General features: G+C 72.4%; 1 protein-coding gene across 2 annotated transcripts; it reads left to right on the top strand.

The window, feature by feature from the left end:
- The first annotated feature begins 2,906 nt into the window (after nucleotides 1–2,906).
- On the top strand, nucleotides 2,907–16,006 carry HIC1 (HIC ZBTB transcriptional repressor 1). Of its 2 annotated transcripts, none has more exons than XM_080562817.1 (2): nucleotides 2,907–2,928; nucleotides 12,288–16,006. In XM_080562817.1, exon 2 carries the CDS (start codon nucleotides 12,308–12,310, stop codon nucleotides 14,231–14,233), a length of 1,926 nt encoding a protein of 641 aa, XP_080418943.1. In that variant the 5' UTR covers nucleotides 2,907–2,928; nucleotides 12,288–12,307; the 3' UTR covers nucleotides 14,234–16,006. The 2 variants fall into 2 exon arrangements, with proteins under 2 accessions (XP_080418943.1, XP_080418942.1); XM_080562816.1 differs by lacking the exon at nucleotides 2,907–2,928 and adding an exon at nucleotides 11,111–11,365.
- The last annotated feature ends 81 nt before the right edge of the window (nucleotides 16,007–16,087 follow it).

Raw genomic sequence — 16,087 nt, 5'->3', positions numbered from 1 at the left:
ACCCGATCCGCCACGGAAGGACGGCAGCAGCCAGCGCTCGGCCGGCCCCGGCCGTGAGCCGCTTTAATTAGCGCAGAGCCGCAGCTCGCCGGGGCGGCACGGCACGGAGGAGGCACTGCAGCGGTCTCCTGCTCGCCTCCGATGCGCTGCCCGGCCTGCAGCCCGCACTGCGGCCCCGCAGCCGCTCGCCCAGCGCCTCCCCCGTGGCGCCCGCCCCCGCGGACTGCCCGCAGGAGGCACCGCGCAGCGGCTCGCCGCCGGTTTGGGGGGGGCCGGGGAAGGACCCGAGGGTGCGCGGTGAGTGGGCAGAATGGGTCCCGCGGGGACGCCGAGGGGGGGGGGGGGGGGGTTGGAGAGGGATGGGGGAGGCTTTTTGGGGATGCTCGGGTGCTGCAGCGCCTGCGCCCTGCTCCCGGGGACTGACGAGTATCGTTCTGCCAGGTGTCGGCCGCCGCCGAAGCTCGGAGCAAACAATAAACCCGGATAACCCCGACCCGCCTGCGTGAGGTGCGCGTGACCGGCGCGGGAGGGACCCTCGGCACCTGCCCGCCACGGCAGGAGGGAAGCGGCTCCTGCGGGCGTCCCCGCGGGCGGCAGCCACGCTCCCGGCCGCCCCGCGCCAGGCGGGTGGGTGACGTTTTTCCTCCACGCGGCTCAGCCCCCCCCCAGCCCCCTGCCACGCACCTTGTGCGCCTCGCTGTTGCTCCTGTGCCTGCCCGGGTGCCGCGAGGGGAAGGAGACAAACAGAGAGCTGCGAGCCTGGGGCGGGGGCGCAGAGCTCTTCCCCACCCCATCCTCCCTTCCCCTCTGTAGGGGCACGAAGAGTTGTTTTTTCCCCCAAAACTGCGTGTGGCGCTTGCGAAGGGCGCCGGGGGGCGGGTGATGACAGCACCCTGGGGCACGAGGGAGCGCTGGGGACAACCGGTGCCGTTACCCAGTGGCACGGGGGGCTCGGCAGGGGGACGTTTTCCCCCTTCTGTCCCCTCAAGGAGCTTCCAGGGCCCCCCGCTGCCCCCGCCAGCCCCCGGGGCAGGTGCCCCGCAGCCCCCTCACACATCGCAGCTCCCCCCCCGGGACCCCCCGCCGCCCGGGCGGGATGCAGAGGGGGTGGGAAGAGCCCCCCCCGTCCCATCCCTCCCCGCCTCACCCGCAGAAGCTTCCAGTTGTGGCTGAGTCACTCCCGCCGTGGCTCCTTCCCTCCTTGTTTTCGATGGAAGTTTTCCATGGAAACCCACGCTGGGCCGGGCCGCGGGCTGGGATCAACACGGCTGAATCACAAAGCGCGTTTCGCCAGGCGCTGTCAGATGGTAACAACAGCGTGTGCCGCGCGCGGGCGGCGAGGGGACGGCCGCCGCACTGCCGCTGGGGGGGCAGCGGCACCCCCTCACCCCCTGCGTCCCCCCCACCCCGCCGCCACCCACCCGGCAGCAGGTCACGGGCACGGCCGTCGGCCCGAAACCTTTTTTCTTTTTGGGGGCCGCGCGCTCTCCGCTCATCAATCCCGCCTGGGTACAGCCCGGCGGGGATCCCACCTGCGGCACGGAGGCAGAAAAATCCCAAATCCTCAGCCGTGGGCTCCCTGGGGGCAGCCTTACCCTGTCCACGCCGTGCCCCGGGATGCTCCAAACCACACCGCGGGGGTTGCGTTTCCGCGGTGCCCGCGAGCACCGGCCCGATGTGCGGACAGCGAGCGGCAGCTCGGCCTCCTGGCCGTGCCACCGGCCTCCTCGCCGTGCCACCGGCCTCCTCACCGTGCCACTGGCCTCCTCGCCGTGCCACCGGCCTCCCGGCCGTACCGGGGAGCAGCACGGGAGCCGGGCGGGCTCCAGCCCTCGGAACTGGGCCCGGCCGCTTGGAACCGCGCTGGGGGCCGGCGTCACAAATGGGTGATATTTTTCACGTGCTCTGGAAGAAAAACTTGAGTCCGAGGGGTGAGCGGGGGCGCTCGGCCTTTGGAACAGCAGCAGCGTGTGGCCCCCAGCCTCCGAGGGGCCCCCAGCCTCCGAGGGGCCGCGGTCCCCGTCCCCGGGACGCTGCCCCTCGCCTGGGGACGCGCTGGGGGGGCTTGGGGCCCCGAATTCCGCGGGGCCGTGGACGTGGCGGCGGTGCCCTCGCCACCACGCTCTGCGCCCCGGGCACAGTCACGGAGGGTTTTCCCGGCGGCAAGGGGAGGTTTTGGGCACGCGTGGCACCCCGCTGCGGGAGCTGTGGGTTCCAGGCTGGGGGGGGGGGGGCGCCGAATCCCCCCCCCCCCCCCCAAAATCCCATTCTGGGTGGCAGCGCTGGGTCCCCACCTCGCCCCTTGGGGGTTTTCGGTGGGACTCCCTTGGGGGCCCTCAGCCTGCAGGGCCCTCGTATGGCGGGGCTGTGTCCCCGATCCCACCCCGCACCCACCTGCGGGGGCCCGGCACCTCTCTGCGGGTTGCTGCCCCCCGCTGCCCCCCCTCCCGGGAGCCCCCCCAGCCGCCCCCCCCGGGCTTTGCCCAGCCGGTACCGGCTGCCTCCGGCTGCCCAGGGCCCGGTGCCCGGTGCCGGGGCGGGCCGGGCCGCTCTGACTGCGCCGCTCAGGAATCTCCTGGCCCCGGGAGGGGGGGGGGAAATTGTGCAACCTGTGCCCGCCCCCCCCGGCCCCCCCCCCCCCCCCCCCGGCCGCCTCCCGCCCCGTCGGGCCGCGCTCAGTCCCCGCCGCGCCGGCCCCGAGCCGGGCCGCGCTCCGCTCCCGGGGACCCCCCCCACAACTCCGGGACCCCCCCCCCCCACCTCCAGGACCCCCCCACAACTCCGGGACACCCCCCCCCGGGACCCCCCCTCCATCTCCTTTCCCCCCCCCGGCTCCGGCTCCCGGTGCCGTCGGGGAGACGGTGGATGGCGTGGGGGGGGGGGGGGGACCCGAGCTCCCCGTGGGAGCGGCGGCGGCCGGACGGGCAGGTGAGGGGGAAGGGGGTTGGGGGGGAGGAGGGGGGGGGATTTTTTTGGGGGGGGGGGTCTCCGCTGTTCCCGGTGCCCAGGAGGAGCCGCTCCGCGCCCGCCCCCCCGAACAGTAAGAGTTGATGTGCGGCGAGCTGCACCCTGCATGTGAGCTCCTACTGCCGCGGGGGGCGGGCCGTACCCGACGGGACCCCCCCCCCCCCGCACCCCCCCACCACAGCCCCGACGGGACCCCCGAGCCCCGGGAGGTTGGGAGGGGGGGGTGGGGGTGGTATGGGGTGGGGGGGGGGGGGGGGGTTGGGGTTTGGGGGGGGGCCGCTGCTGCCGCGCTGCGAGTGCGCCGGGCCCGGCGACCATGGCTGTAGACTGTTACCCCCCCAGCAGCACAGTAACAATCTAAAGCCACGGTCGCCCGAGCGACGTCGGGGGGCGTCGTGGGGTCGGGGGGGGGGTTATGGGGTCGGGGGGGGGGTTATGGGATATGGGATTGGGGGGGGGGGTTCAGCCGGAGCCTTGGAGACGGCGACGAGGCGGCCCCGCCACCGCAGCGAGCGCGCGAGGGGGGGGGGGGAGTGAGGGGGGGGGGGGGGCTCTGGGGGTGCGGAGGAAAAAAGTGTGTGTGTGTGGGGGGGGGGGGGTCCTCGGTAGCATCCTTCCCCGCCCCCCCTTCCCTCCCCCTTCCCCAAATTCCCCCAGCCCTCCCGCCGGCCCCCACGCGTGTCCGCCCCGCCGTAGGGACGGCGCCACCCCTACCTGGGCTGCAGCGGGGGGGGGGCGTCCGCCTTGGGGGGGGGGGGGCTCGGTGTCTGCGGGGAGCGGGGGGGGGGAAAGAGAAAGCGGGGGGTCAAGCGGCCTCCTCCCGGCCGGTACCCCCCCCCCCCCCAGAAAACAAAAACAACCACCACCAAACCGCCCTTCCCCATCCCTCGGCGGCGCGGAGCTCCCCGGGCCGCCCCGACGGCTCAGCACTCGGGACAGCTCCCGGCCCCCCCCTACCCCAGCCCCAAAAAACCCACCCCGGGGGGGTAGGGGGGCTTCTCCGGCCGTTTCCCCCCCCCCTTCCCAGTGCCCCGACGGAGGCCGGCGGCGGCGGCGGTGCCGAGGGTCATGCTTCAGTAGCCATGACTGTAGACTGTTACTGGCCCGGCCGTACGCAGCAGTAAGCAGTCTAGAGCCAAGGTGCCGACGCGCTGACTTCGGGCTTTCCTCGACGGCGGCTCCGCGCTCCTCCGACGGCCGGGGTGAAAGCGACCGAGCTGCTGGGGGGGGGCGGGAGCCGACCCCGGGGTGGGGGGGGGACGGGGGACAAGGTGGTGGTGGTGGGGGGGGGTTGGAAGGGGCTGCGGCGCCCCGCTGGAGGGGTTCGGCGGGGGGGCCCCGTCGGGGCGGGATGCGGAGAGAGGGAGGAGGAGGAGGAGGAGGGGGCGGTAAAAAGGAGGGGGGGGCACCCGCAGCACGCGGCGGGGGGGGAGGACGCGCGCACACACACACACACACACGCACGCAGGCACTGCAAAGCTGGACGGGGATGGGGGGGGGGAATGGGGGGGTTAAAGGGGGGGGGGAGAAAGAAGCGGCCGGGCCCCCCCCCGTGCGCCCCCCCGGGGCGGCTCCGCGCACAGCGCCCGCCCCCGCGCCCCGCCCCCGCCGCACGTGGGGCTGCGCCAGGCGGCCCCGCGCTCCCCCCCCCCCCCGCCCGCCGCAGAGCCCCCCCCCCCAGCACCGGACACCCCCCCCCGGACCCTGACACCCCCCCCTCACGACCCCCATCCCTCTCCCCCGCACCCCCCGACGGGCAGGTGCAGCTCCCCGCGCCCCCCCCCTTTCCCTCCGCTTCCCCCCCCCCAACACTCCGAGCTCGGTCCCTGCTTACCTGGGGGGGGGGGGCCCGGCCCTGCCGGTTCCTTACCTCGCCCCCCCCCCTCCTCCCGGAGCATCCCGGCCCGGGTGCCGGTTCCCCGGCGGGGCCCGGTGCCGGTGGCGGTGCTGCGCTGTCCGCAGCGCGCGGGGCTTTTATAGGGTCGGGCTCGTAGTAACGGGGATCTCGGCTCATTCATAGAAAAGCAGCAACCTACACAATGACGTGAGCGCTACGTCAGCGAGGAAATTTAGGGAACGGGAAGACGCTACTATTTATATCGGCCCGGGGGGGGGGGGGGCAGCGGCCCGCAGGTGGGTTGGGGGGGGGGGGGGCTTGGGTCCTATCGGGACCCCCCCCCCAACCCTTCATCCCCGGTTCCCCCCTAGGGTGGCAGCCCCCAGCCCCAGCATCCTTCCTCCTGCGGCCCTTGGGGGGGGGGCCTTGCACCTCTCCGGGGGGGGGTCCGGCACCCTGGTGGGTGTCACCCCCCCCCCCCCCCATCCCCGACCCACCTCCCGGACCCCCCCCGAATGGTGTGTCCCCCCCCCCAGCCCTGCTGCTGGCAACGTGTGGGGCTGCCATTTTGGGGTAAAGGGGGTGCACGAGGCCCCAGGGGTGCCCAGCACCCCCGGAGCAGCCTTGGGGGGGGGTCTGCGGGGGGGGTGGGTGCCCCCAGCCCACCCAAAATAACCCCCTGGCAGCACCCGTCCCACCGTCCTGGCTGCCCCCACCGCGAGCCCCTGCAGGCCTTGGGGGGGCCGTGAGCACCCATGGGTGCCAGCCCCGTGCCCTGCAGGAGGTTGGGGCAGCACAAAGTGAGTGTATTTTTTTTGGGGGGGGGACGTTTAGAGATTCCTCCGCCCCCCCAGCAGCTGCCCTATTGCAGCACGCTGTTACCCTGACCCCCCCCCCCCTCATTCTCCAGCCTTGCAGGGAGCACGGCGCACGTTCCCCCTGGGGCTGAGCACCCCAAAACCATTTTTATTTTTCTGGGGGGGCACGATCGGGCAGGCCGGGGCTTCACATCCCCAATTCCACCCCCCCCATCCTAAACTCCATCCCCCCTGCTTCCCCCAGGCTGAGCCTCCAGCCGGGTGGGACACCGTGGTGGGGCGGTTGGGGGGGGGGGGGGGGCTTTTCCCCGGTGGCTCCCCAGGATGAACCCCCCCGCCCCCCCCCCATCTTGTCCCCCCCCCCCGATTGCTGCCGGAGCCTTCTGACCTCACTGTGCTCCGGCGGAGCATCACAGCGGTCGCCACGGCAACAGCGGCGTTGTCATTGACAGCAGCAGCAGCCGCTGCGCAGGGCCGCGCGCTGCCACGACCCCCCCCCCCAAAAAAAATAAAATAAAATTTAAAAAAATATATATAAAAAAAAAAAACCTCCCCCTCCGCTTACACCCCCAAAACGGACCCCCCCCATCCCGCTCCCTCCCCCCCTCCGCAATCCCTTCAGATGCTCGCCCCCCCCTAAAAAAAAAAAACCTCTTCGCCCTCTCTCCCGTAAAAATTAGGGACCCCCCCCCAAATTACGGCCCCCCCCCTAAATTACGGACCCCCCCCCCAGTGTGTGTGTCCCCGCCTCCCCCCCCCCCTTTTTTTTTTTTAATCCCCCCCCCCCCACCCGCAGTCGGGGAATGGGAGCAGCGGCTCCGCCCGCCCCGTCGGGGCTCTCCGGTTTGGAGGCGCCGCTGCCGCAGCGCTCCCCGCCGCAGCCGTGACTCAGCCCCGGGATTAGTCAGCACCGGGGCCGGCCCACCGGCAACCGGCTGCGCAGCGCCTCCCCCGGAGCACCGCCGCCCCCTCCGGGACTGGGGGGGGGACGCATTTTGCCCCCCCTTTCCCCACACCCGCTCCTTCCCACGGTCCCCGACGCGCACGCAGTGCGCGTCGGGGGACCGTGGGAAGGAGCGGGGTGTGGGATGAAGTCGTGTGTCCCCCCACCCCAAAATGTCCCCGAGGGGGGGTGGTGGTGACGGGGGGGGGGGGGGGGACATCCCGGAGCGCGGCCCGTTGCTGCCATCTCGTGGGCTTTGCAGGCTCTGTTCCCTTTCCCTCCCCCCCCCCCCCCCCATATAACCACCGCGGTCCCGTCGGGGGAGCTCCCTTGGATAGGGGCGCCCGGGGGGGGGGGGGGGGGGGGGGTCCCGCGGTGCGCAGCGCGTGGGTCACGCGTGGGGAGCTGGGGGGGGGGGGGGTGACCCCAAGGTGCGGCATCCTGGTGGAAAAAGGGGGGGGGGGGTAGCACAAGAAGGGGTCCTCACCATCTTGAGCATCGCCCTACAAGGTGTTCCTACTGCCCCATGGAGCATCGCCCCAAAGGGAAGGAATCCCATCACCCCGCTGAGCATCACCCCACAGGGAAGGGGGTCCCATCTCCCTGCCAAGCATCACCCCACAACGTGTCCTATTACCCCATGGAGCATCACCCAAAGGGAAGGGGTCCTATCACCCCGCTGAGCATCACCCCAAAAAGAAGGGGTCCCTTCACCCCACTGAGCATCACCCCACGATGTGTTCTACTGCCCCTCAGAGCATCACCCAAAAGGGTCCCATCACCCACTGAGCATCACCCCAAAAAGAAGGGGATCCTATCACTCCGCTGAACATCACCCCACAATGTGTCCTGCTGCCCTCACAGAGCATTGCCCCAAAGGGGAAGGGGGGTCCCATCACCCACTTGAGCATCATCCCACAATGTGTCCTACTGCTCCACGGAGCGTCACCTCAAATGGACGGGGTCCCATCACCCTGCTCGGGCATCACCCCACAACGTATCCTGCTGCTCCACAGAGCATCACCCCAAAGGGAAGGGGTCCCAGCACCCCGACAAGCATCACCCCAAAGGGAAAGGGTCCCATCGCTCACTTGAGCATCCCACAACATATCCTGCTGCCCCACAGAGCGTCGCCCCGAAGGGAAGGGGGTCCCATCACCCTGCTGAGCATCACCCCACAACGTATCCTGCTGCTCCACAGAGCATCACCCCCAAAGGGAAGGGGGTCCCAGCACCCTGCCAAGCATCACCCCACAGCGAAGGGCTCCTGAGGGTCACCCTGCAGGGCCAGGATCCCACCGCCCCATTTCACAGCACCCCACAAGGAAGGGATCCCCCTGAGCCACAAAACATCGCCTTGCAGGGATGGGGCCCCTTGTTTAGCCGAGCATCACCCCAGAAAAAAGGGGTCCCATCACCCCAACAAGCACCAACCCCCCCCCCAGAAAGGGGTCCCTCTCCCACCCCAGCACCACCCCGCAATTAGGGTGCTGTGTCTCTCTCTGCCCTTCCTGCCCCCAAAATAAAGATCCTGTGGTTTTGGGGGACACCGGGCACATCGGGAGCACCTGGCGGGGCTCAGCTCGGGCACGAGGCAGCCCCAACCCCACGACTCCCCCAGCCGGGAGCCGCTCAGCACCGCCACGAGTTTCATGGCCCGGCGATGCTGGGGGGCGACGCTCAGCCCCCCGCGAGGGCCAGGGCCACGCAGGGGCCACGCGGGGGGCTGCCGTGCCCCCCCACCCCCGGCACCGCCGGGAAAATGAAGTGCGAGCTGCCAGCGGGGGCTCCAGGCTCCTGGCGGTGCCGGATGCGGCCCGGCTGGCCAACGCGCCGTAATCGAACACATGTGTGTGGGCTTCGGGGAGAGGCTGCGCTGGGAAACAGGGCCCTGCGGAGACCGGGGGGCTGTATCCTGTCCAAAAGCCCAGGTCCCACATGAAGCCAGGCATGCGAGCGCGATCCAAACCACAGCTGGATTTGAACCGAATCTCCCAAGCATCTGGGCTAATTTGCTGCGCCGTGATTGATCGTGGGGAGGGGGGCACGGGCGGGAGACGCTCCAGCGCAGACCTCCCAACAGAGCCAATGACTTAACCAGAGCTGTTTCCAATCTGCGCAGCACATTGAGGCGAAAATGCCCCTTTCCTGCGCGCTCCTGGGCGCCCGCGCTGCCTCCTCCCGCAGCCGCTTGCGCAGGATGCGACCGGGGCAGGGGCTTGCCCTGAGCTCCCCAGCCCACCGGGGCTGAGCTCCATCCCCGGGGCTGAGCTCCGTCCCCGGCGCCAGGACCCCCTCAGGGTGGCAGGATGGGACGAGAAGGGTCCTTCGGTGCCCCCCACCGCCCGCCCCAGCCCCTGCCCTCCCCGGGTGACGGGTGAAGAGGTGCAGAGGGTGGAGGGGTTGCAGGTTCCGCGCTCCCTGCCCCGAGTTGCTGCCCCGGGGGCTCAGCATCACTCAGCAGGTAGCTGGGGCAGCCCTGGGTCCCGGCCGGCCCCGGGGAGGGAGCTGTCTGGGAGCCGCTGGCTGCCGTGATTTATGCAGCGCAGCCCCGTAAATTACCCGGACGGAGCCCGCGGGAGCCATCGCTCACAGCGACGTCCAGAGCTCCCTGCCAGAACCTGAAACACTTCCAGCCGTTAATTGAACAGGAGAAAAAAAAATAAAAAAAAAAAGGAAGAAAAAAAAAAAAAAAAGGAGGGAAATTAGTGCCCGGGGAGCTGAGATTAAACCACGGCTCTGCGCCGAGGCTCGCCTTCGTCCCGCTCCCAGGATCCTGATGGGCCCGTGGGTGTGAGCCCAGGATGGGGGCTGGGGACAGGACGGGGAGGGATTTGGGGTGCTGTCCCCTCACCTGGGACGTGCCCCCTGCAGGGTCCCCTCGGGCAGGGCAGCAGCCGTGCCGCCGTGCCCAGGTGCTGGGGTGGTGGCCCCAGCCTGTTTGGGACATCCCGGCTCTGCGGGTGCCCGTGGCCGAGCTCCCGGTGGCGCTGAGCCCCGAGGGCATTTTTGGGGAGCAGCCACACGCGTGGCAGTGCCCATCCCGCCAGCCACAGCACGCCGCAAGCACCCAATTCCAGCTGGGGACGGCGCCAAGGCCACCACTGCGGGTCCCCAGCGCCGGCTCCTGCTCCCCAAGGGCCCAGGGGTGGGTGATGGGGTGAGACCCCCCCCCAAAATCGGGGGGGGGGGGGGTGGCCGATGCTGGGGGCACCCTGCCCTGGCGGTGGGGTGCCAGCAGCCACCCTGGAGGTGCTGTGGAAGCCACGGCCCCGGGCTTGCGCAAGCGGCTGCGGCCGTGAGAAAGGAGAAGCGAAAGAGCGAAGCGAGAGGCAGCGCCTGCGGTCGGGGGCAGCCGGGCTGCGCCCCCCCCGGCCCAGCAGATATTTCGGTGCGGAAGGGGGGGGGGGGGTGACACACGAGGTGAGGGTGTTGCCCCCCCCCCTTCCCGCACCACCGCAGCTCCCCGGCCCACCCCAAGCCGCCACCGCTGCTGCCGCACATCTGGGCGCCAGGGCTGTGCCCCCCCCACTTCGTGCTTCCCCCCCCCCCCCCCCCCCCACCAGCGGCAAATCAGGGCCGGCTGAGCCCCCCCCCCCCCCCCCCCAGCACCCCCCCTCCCCGACGGCTCTTCCTTGCGGGGCACCCTTAAAAAGGCGGAGGCGGCGAGGGGGGGGGGGGGTCACGTCGAGGTATCCCACCGGGGGCCACCCTTCCTTCCAAGGCAGCACCGGAGGTAGCGGGGGGGACACCGGGGGAGCACCCCCCCCCCCCCCGCTTTAATAAAAAAAAAAACCCCACCACCCTCCGACCTCCTCCCCAAAACCCAGCCCCGCCGCCACCACGGGACGCCCCGTCGGGGCGGCCGCGCACCTGCACGGGGAGGAGCCGCGGGTGTTCCCCCCCCCCCCCCCCACCTCCGCGTCCCCTCCTTCCCCTCCCGGCCCCCCCCCCTTCCCGGTCCCCCCGCCCCCCCCCCGGCCCCTTCCGAGCCCCGACGGGGGGGGTTGGGGGGGGGGGGGCGGAGCGCGGCGGGCGCCGCTAGATGGCGCCCCACGAACGGAGCCGGGCCGCGGGCAGGGAGGCGGCGGCGGCGGCGGGGGAGCCGCGGGGTAGGTGCCGTCGGGGCGCTGCGGCCGCGCCGTCGGGGCTCACCTGGTGATGGGAGGGGAAAAGGGGAGCCCGGGAGAGGACCCAGCGAGGGTTAACGGGGGTCGGGAGCACCCCCCCCCCCCCGGGGGGGGGGGTTCACCTCGGTGGGTCCGGGCAAAGCGTGTGTGTGTGTGTGTGTGTGTGTCCCCTCCCTTTGCGCCCCCGAGGAGCGGGAGCCCCGAAGGGGCGGCGGGAGCGGGCGGGAGGCGGCGCCGCCGTTCCTCTCGCTCCCGCCGGGGCGGAGGGGAAAAGAGGGCTCGGAGAAAGGAGGAGGAGGAGGAGGAGAAGAAGGAGGAGGAGGAGGAGGGAGGGGGGGGGGGGGCCCGGCTCTGGCGTGCCCCGCCCGGGGAGGGGAGGAGGAAACCTCCCGCCGTCCCTTTAACAGCCAGCGGCGCTGCGCGGAGTTCAGGCCGGGGTCAGGGGGAGTTCGCAGCCCGGGTTTCACCTCCGAGCTGGCGGCGCCGGGAGCCCCGAGGAGCCGCCGCCGCCGCCGCCGCCCGCTCCGAGGGGCGCACGGGCGGCCGGGAGCGCCGGGCATGGAGCGGCGGCGGCGGGCGGAGGGCAGCGCCCGGCGGCGCCCCCCCCGGGGCTGAGCCATGAGAGTCCACCGAGACCTCGGCTGGTTGGCGGAGGCCACCGGACGCCCAGGTAAAAAAAAAACAAAAAAAAAAAAAAGGCGAACGGCCCCGCTCGGCGGCACCCACCGCGGCGGGGAGAGGAGGGGAGGGGGGGGGGGGGACCGGCACCGGAGGGGAGGCGGGGAGGGGAGGTCCCCTTCTCCCCCCCCCTCACCCTGCATCCCCCCCCCCCCCGCCCCGCGCCCCCCTCTCCTCTCTCCCCGGCCGTCCCCCCGCTCACCTCGGGGCGGGGGGGGGTGGGGGGGGGAAGGAAACGGGGGCGGGGGGCGCCGGGGGCACGGCCGGCCGCCTCCCGGGACCGGGGCGCATAAGAGCCGGGGAGGCGCCGCGGGGAGCCGGGGCAGCGGCGCGGCGCAGGTAACGGCGAGAGGCGGCCCCGGGGGGGCGGCCGGGCCCCGCTCCGCTTCTCCCCGCTGCTCGGGGGCTCCGGGACGGCCCCGTTTTACCCCCCCCCCCGCCCTCACACCTCCCTCCGTACCCCCCGTCCAGCTCCCCCGGTGGGGCCGGCAGGTGGGAGCGGGGAGCCGGGGCGCTGCCGGGGGCGGCGGGGCCGGGGCGCGGCGCGGTGCTGGAAGCTGCCGCGGGTGATGTCACTTTCTCCAAAATGCCTCCGGGGGTTTTAACCCCCCTTCCCCGCCCCCCCGGCCGGCGAGAAGCGAGCCCCGATATAAGCGGTGGCACGGGCGAGGCGGCGCGCAGAGCGCCCGGGACGCGGCGGCGAGAGAGGGGCCGGGGCTGGGGCTGGGGCTGGGGCCGGGGCCGAGCCCCCCCGACCCCCGAGGTGGTGGCCGAGCCCCCCCCCCCTCCACCTCCACGCGTGGGCTGAGCCCCCCGACGTGCTGGCTGAGCTCCCCCCCAAGCCGTGGGCCGTACGCCCGGGCGGGGGCGCGCGGGGCTGGCGGCGGAGAGCTGACGGGGGCCGTGTGTTGCAGGGCGGCGGGCGAGGAGCGCGATGCTGGACGCCATGGAGGTGCCGAGCCACTCGCGGCAGCTGCTGCTGCAGCTGAACACGCAGCGCACCAAGGGCTTCCTGTGCGACGTGATCATCGTGGTGCAGAACGCGCTCTTCCGCGCGCACAAGAACATCCTGGCGGCCAGCAGCGCCTACCTCAAGTCGCTGGTGGTGCACGACAACCTGCTCAACCTGGACCATGAGATGGTGAGCCCCGGCATCTTCCGCCTCATCCTCGACTTCATCTACACCGGCCGCCTGGCCGAGTGCGAGCCGGGCGGCGAGCAGAGCCTGGGCGCCGTGCTGGCCGCCGCCAGCTACCTCCAGATCCCCGGCCTGGTGGCGCTTTGCAAGAAGAAGCTGAAGCGCAGCGGCAAGTACTGCCACCTGCGCGGGGGCTATGCGCCCTACAAGCTGGGCCGGGGGCTGCGCGCCGCCACGCCGGTCATCCAGGCCTGCTACTCGGGGACGCCGCGGCCCGTGGACCTGCCGCCCGTGGAGCCGGCGGCGCCGCTCAACACGCAGTGCGGGGAGCTCTACGCCTCAGCCTCGCAGGGCACCCCCCTGCACCCCCACGGGCTGTGCCCGCCCGAGCGCCACTGCTCGCCGCCCTGCGGCCTCGACCTCTCCAAGAAGAGCCCCACCGGCCCCTCCGCCCAGCTCCTGCCCACCGACCGCCTGCTGCCCGGCGAGCCCCGCGAGCCCTCGCTGCCCCCGCGGCACGACAGCCCCCCGGTCAGCGCCGGCCTCCTGGCCGGCCACCCCGCCTCCTACAAGGACTCCCCGCCGGGCGGAGAGCCGGGGGGGCACCCCCACGCCTCCGACCCCTTCCGCAGCACGCCGCCCTGCGCCGAGCCCCCCCTGCCCCGCGGCGACGGGCGCGAGCTGATGTACCGCTGGATGAAGCACGAGCCCCTGGGCCCCTACCTGGACGAGGGGGAGGCGGAGAAGGAGCTGGAGCGGGAGGAAAAGGCCGAGTCGCCGCCCGCGGCGCCGCAGCCCCGGTACCCCAGCGTGGAGAGCAACGACCTGGAGCCCGATAACAGCACGAGCGAGGACACGGGCAGCAGCGAGGGGCCCTCGCCCGGCGACGCGCTGGACCGCTACTGCAACCACCTGGGCTACGAGCCGGAGAGCCTGGGCGACAACCTGTACGTCTGCATCCCCTGCGGCAAGGGCTTCCCCAGCTCCGAGCAGCTCAACGCCCACGTGGAGGCCCACAACGAAGAGGAGCTGTATCACAAAGCGGCGGCGGAGCAGGCCGTGCCCTTCCTGGACAAGGGTGGCCCGGGGCTGGGCGACATCCTGCGGCCCTACCGCTGCTCGTCCTGCGACAAGTCCTACAAGGACCCGGCCACGCTGCGGCAGCACGAGAAGACGCACTGGCTGACGCGGCCGTACCCCTGCACCATCTGTGGCAAGAAGTTCACGCAGCGCGGCACCATGACCCGCCACATGCGCAGCCACCTCGGCCTCAAGCCCTTCGCCTGTGACGCCTGCGGGATGCGCTTCACGCGCCAGTACCGCCTGACCGAGCACATGCGCATCCACTCGGGCGAGAAGCCCTACGAGTGCCAGGTGTGCGGCGGGAAGTTCGCGCAGCAGCGCAACCTCATCAGCCACATGAAGATGCACGCGGCCGGCCCCGATGGCAAAGCCAAGCTGGACTTCCCCGACAGCGTCTATGCCATGGCCCGGCTCACCGCCGACCAGCTGGGGCTCAAGCAGGAGAAGGCGGCCGAGCTGCTCTCCCACACCTCGCACTTCCTCAGCGACCCCAAGGCCATGGAGAGCCTCTACCCGTTGGCCAAGTTCACGGCCGAGCACCTGGGGCTGAGCCAGGACAAGGCGGCCGAGGTGCTGGCGCAGGCTCCGCACCTCCACGCCGATGCCGCCCGGACCATAGAGCGCTACTCGCCCCCCTAGCGCCCGCCGGGGGCCACACCGGCCCGGCCGGGGGGCCCGTGGGGCTCCTCGTGCCCCTGCCTCCCCGCGCGGAGCTGGGGGGCGGAGGTGGCGGGTGCTCGGCCCCCGGCGCTGCCGCCGGCCCCGGAGAACTCGCTCGTAGCAGAAGGTCCCATGAGAGCTGCCCCGGGCCGGCTGGATGGCGTGTCCTGCGAAGAGCGCCGGGCGCCCCAGCTCGCCTGGGAGCAGCCGATAATTCAGGGACTGCCCTCGTGGCTCGGCCGCCCCCTCGCCGCCGCCGGGCCCCGCGGCGGCTCCCGGGACTGGGGCGGGAGGCGAAGCACAAGCTGTGACGCCGGGCTGAGCCTCGAGGCTTTGGAGGACATGAGCCCGCTCCTTACCTCGCGGCCATCCCCGTCTCTGCCCCCACGGGGTGAGGGGGGACGCCCTCGGCAGCCCCCCGCATCGCCCCGGCCCCGCGGCGGGACCCGCCCGAGCTCGGTTTTGCTGCGACGGGACCCGGACTGTGCCGCCTCGACCGCCGCGGGCCCGTGAGTAGTTCATCCATCGCAGCCGGAGCGATGCCTCCGAGCTGCCGGCGGCCTCCGGGAGCGGCGAGCAAGGCGGGGAGGTGCACGCCGGCCTCCCCCCGGGAGCTCGGGGACGGACTGACGGAGGGGCCCGAAGGGTTTCGCGGGGTGGGAGGGAAGGCGGCCGGGTCCGTGCCGTGGCCGTGGCCGGGCGATGCTCTTCGATCCGGAGCGGCACTGACCTCCTGGCCCCGACCCCGCGGCTCGGCGGGCACCCCGCGTTTTCGGGAGGTGGGGCAGGGCCTGTCACAGACTGAGCCCCTGCGCCCTGCCCCAGCAGGCGCCTCGCCATCAGGGATGCCCGGGGCCCCGTGGGGCTGCGGGACCCGCGGGGGCAGCCGGGGAGCCGCCGTCCTGGGGGGGCTTCGCCCTCGGGCCGAGCCCGGCGGCCGCTCACCTCTTTTTGCCAAAGATCCCCGTTCCCAGCGCAGCTGGGTCGGGTCGGGTTTGGGGGGGAGCCCGGGCCAGGAGTTTATGACAAAGACAAAGCGCTCGGGTTTGTCAGCTACGCGGACGTGGGCAGCGGAGGCGCGGGGCCGCGGGAAGGGGCAGGGGGGGCCGGGAGCTGCATGGGGAGAGCCGAGCGTGGCCCCGGGGAGGGAGGCGTGGAGCTGCCCCGGGCTGGGCTGCACTGACAGGGGGTCGAACCCCCACGGGGCACCCCTGCTGCCCCAGCACCCCTCTTGTGCCTTCCGTTTGGTGCCCCTCCTCCGAGTCCGGACCCCCCCCTACCCCTGGCCCGGGCCACGACCCCTCTGCCTGGGGCTAATGTGAAGCTTCTCCCCCCCCCCCCCCCCCGCGCCCCCTCCTCTCCTTTGCACACGAGGCCCCGGGGCAGTGACCGGCCCCAGCCTCGCAGCCACTGTGCCTTAGCCTGCGCTGGCTGCTCCTGCCCGTGGCGCACCCCTCGCACCCCCCCAGGCCTCTGTTCCCAGCTGGGGACGGGCAGGGGGAGCCTGGTCGGGTCCCTGCCGGGCTGCCCGGGTCCCCCTGGGGCTCGCCAGCACCAGGCTGGAGCTGCCGTGGGGCGCCCGTGCCCCGTTCAGGGGCCAAGCACCGGCAGCAGCTGCACCCGAAGCACAGCTGGAAGCGCCCAGCGGGGCCGCCGGCCGGGTCTGTATCACGTCCGATTTGTACACGGGCTCCTCGCCCTTTTTTCTATAGTCGAAACGGAACGAGCAATAAAGTGACATTAACACGCGAAGCCTCGCGTCCTTCTCTGCCGCGTGGGGCTGGGCTGGGGAGCCGGGACGTGCCCGCGGAGCTGCCCCCCAGCCGGGAGGCG

This window comes from Anser brachyrhynchus, assembly GCF_964034855.1.
Source record: "Anser brachyrhynchus genome assembly, chromosome: 20".
NCBI classification, from domain to species: Eukaryota; Metazoa; Chordata; class Aves; order Anseriformes; family Anatidae; genus Anser; species Anser brachyrhynchus.
Note: the sequence above shows the minus strand (reverse complement) of the source record. Positions and strands in the feature narration are given on the sequence as shown.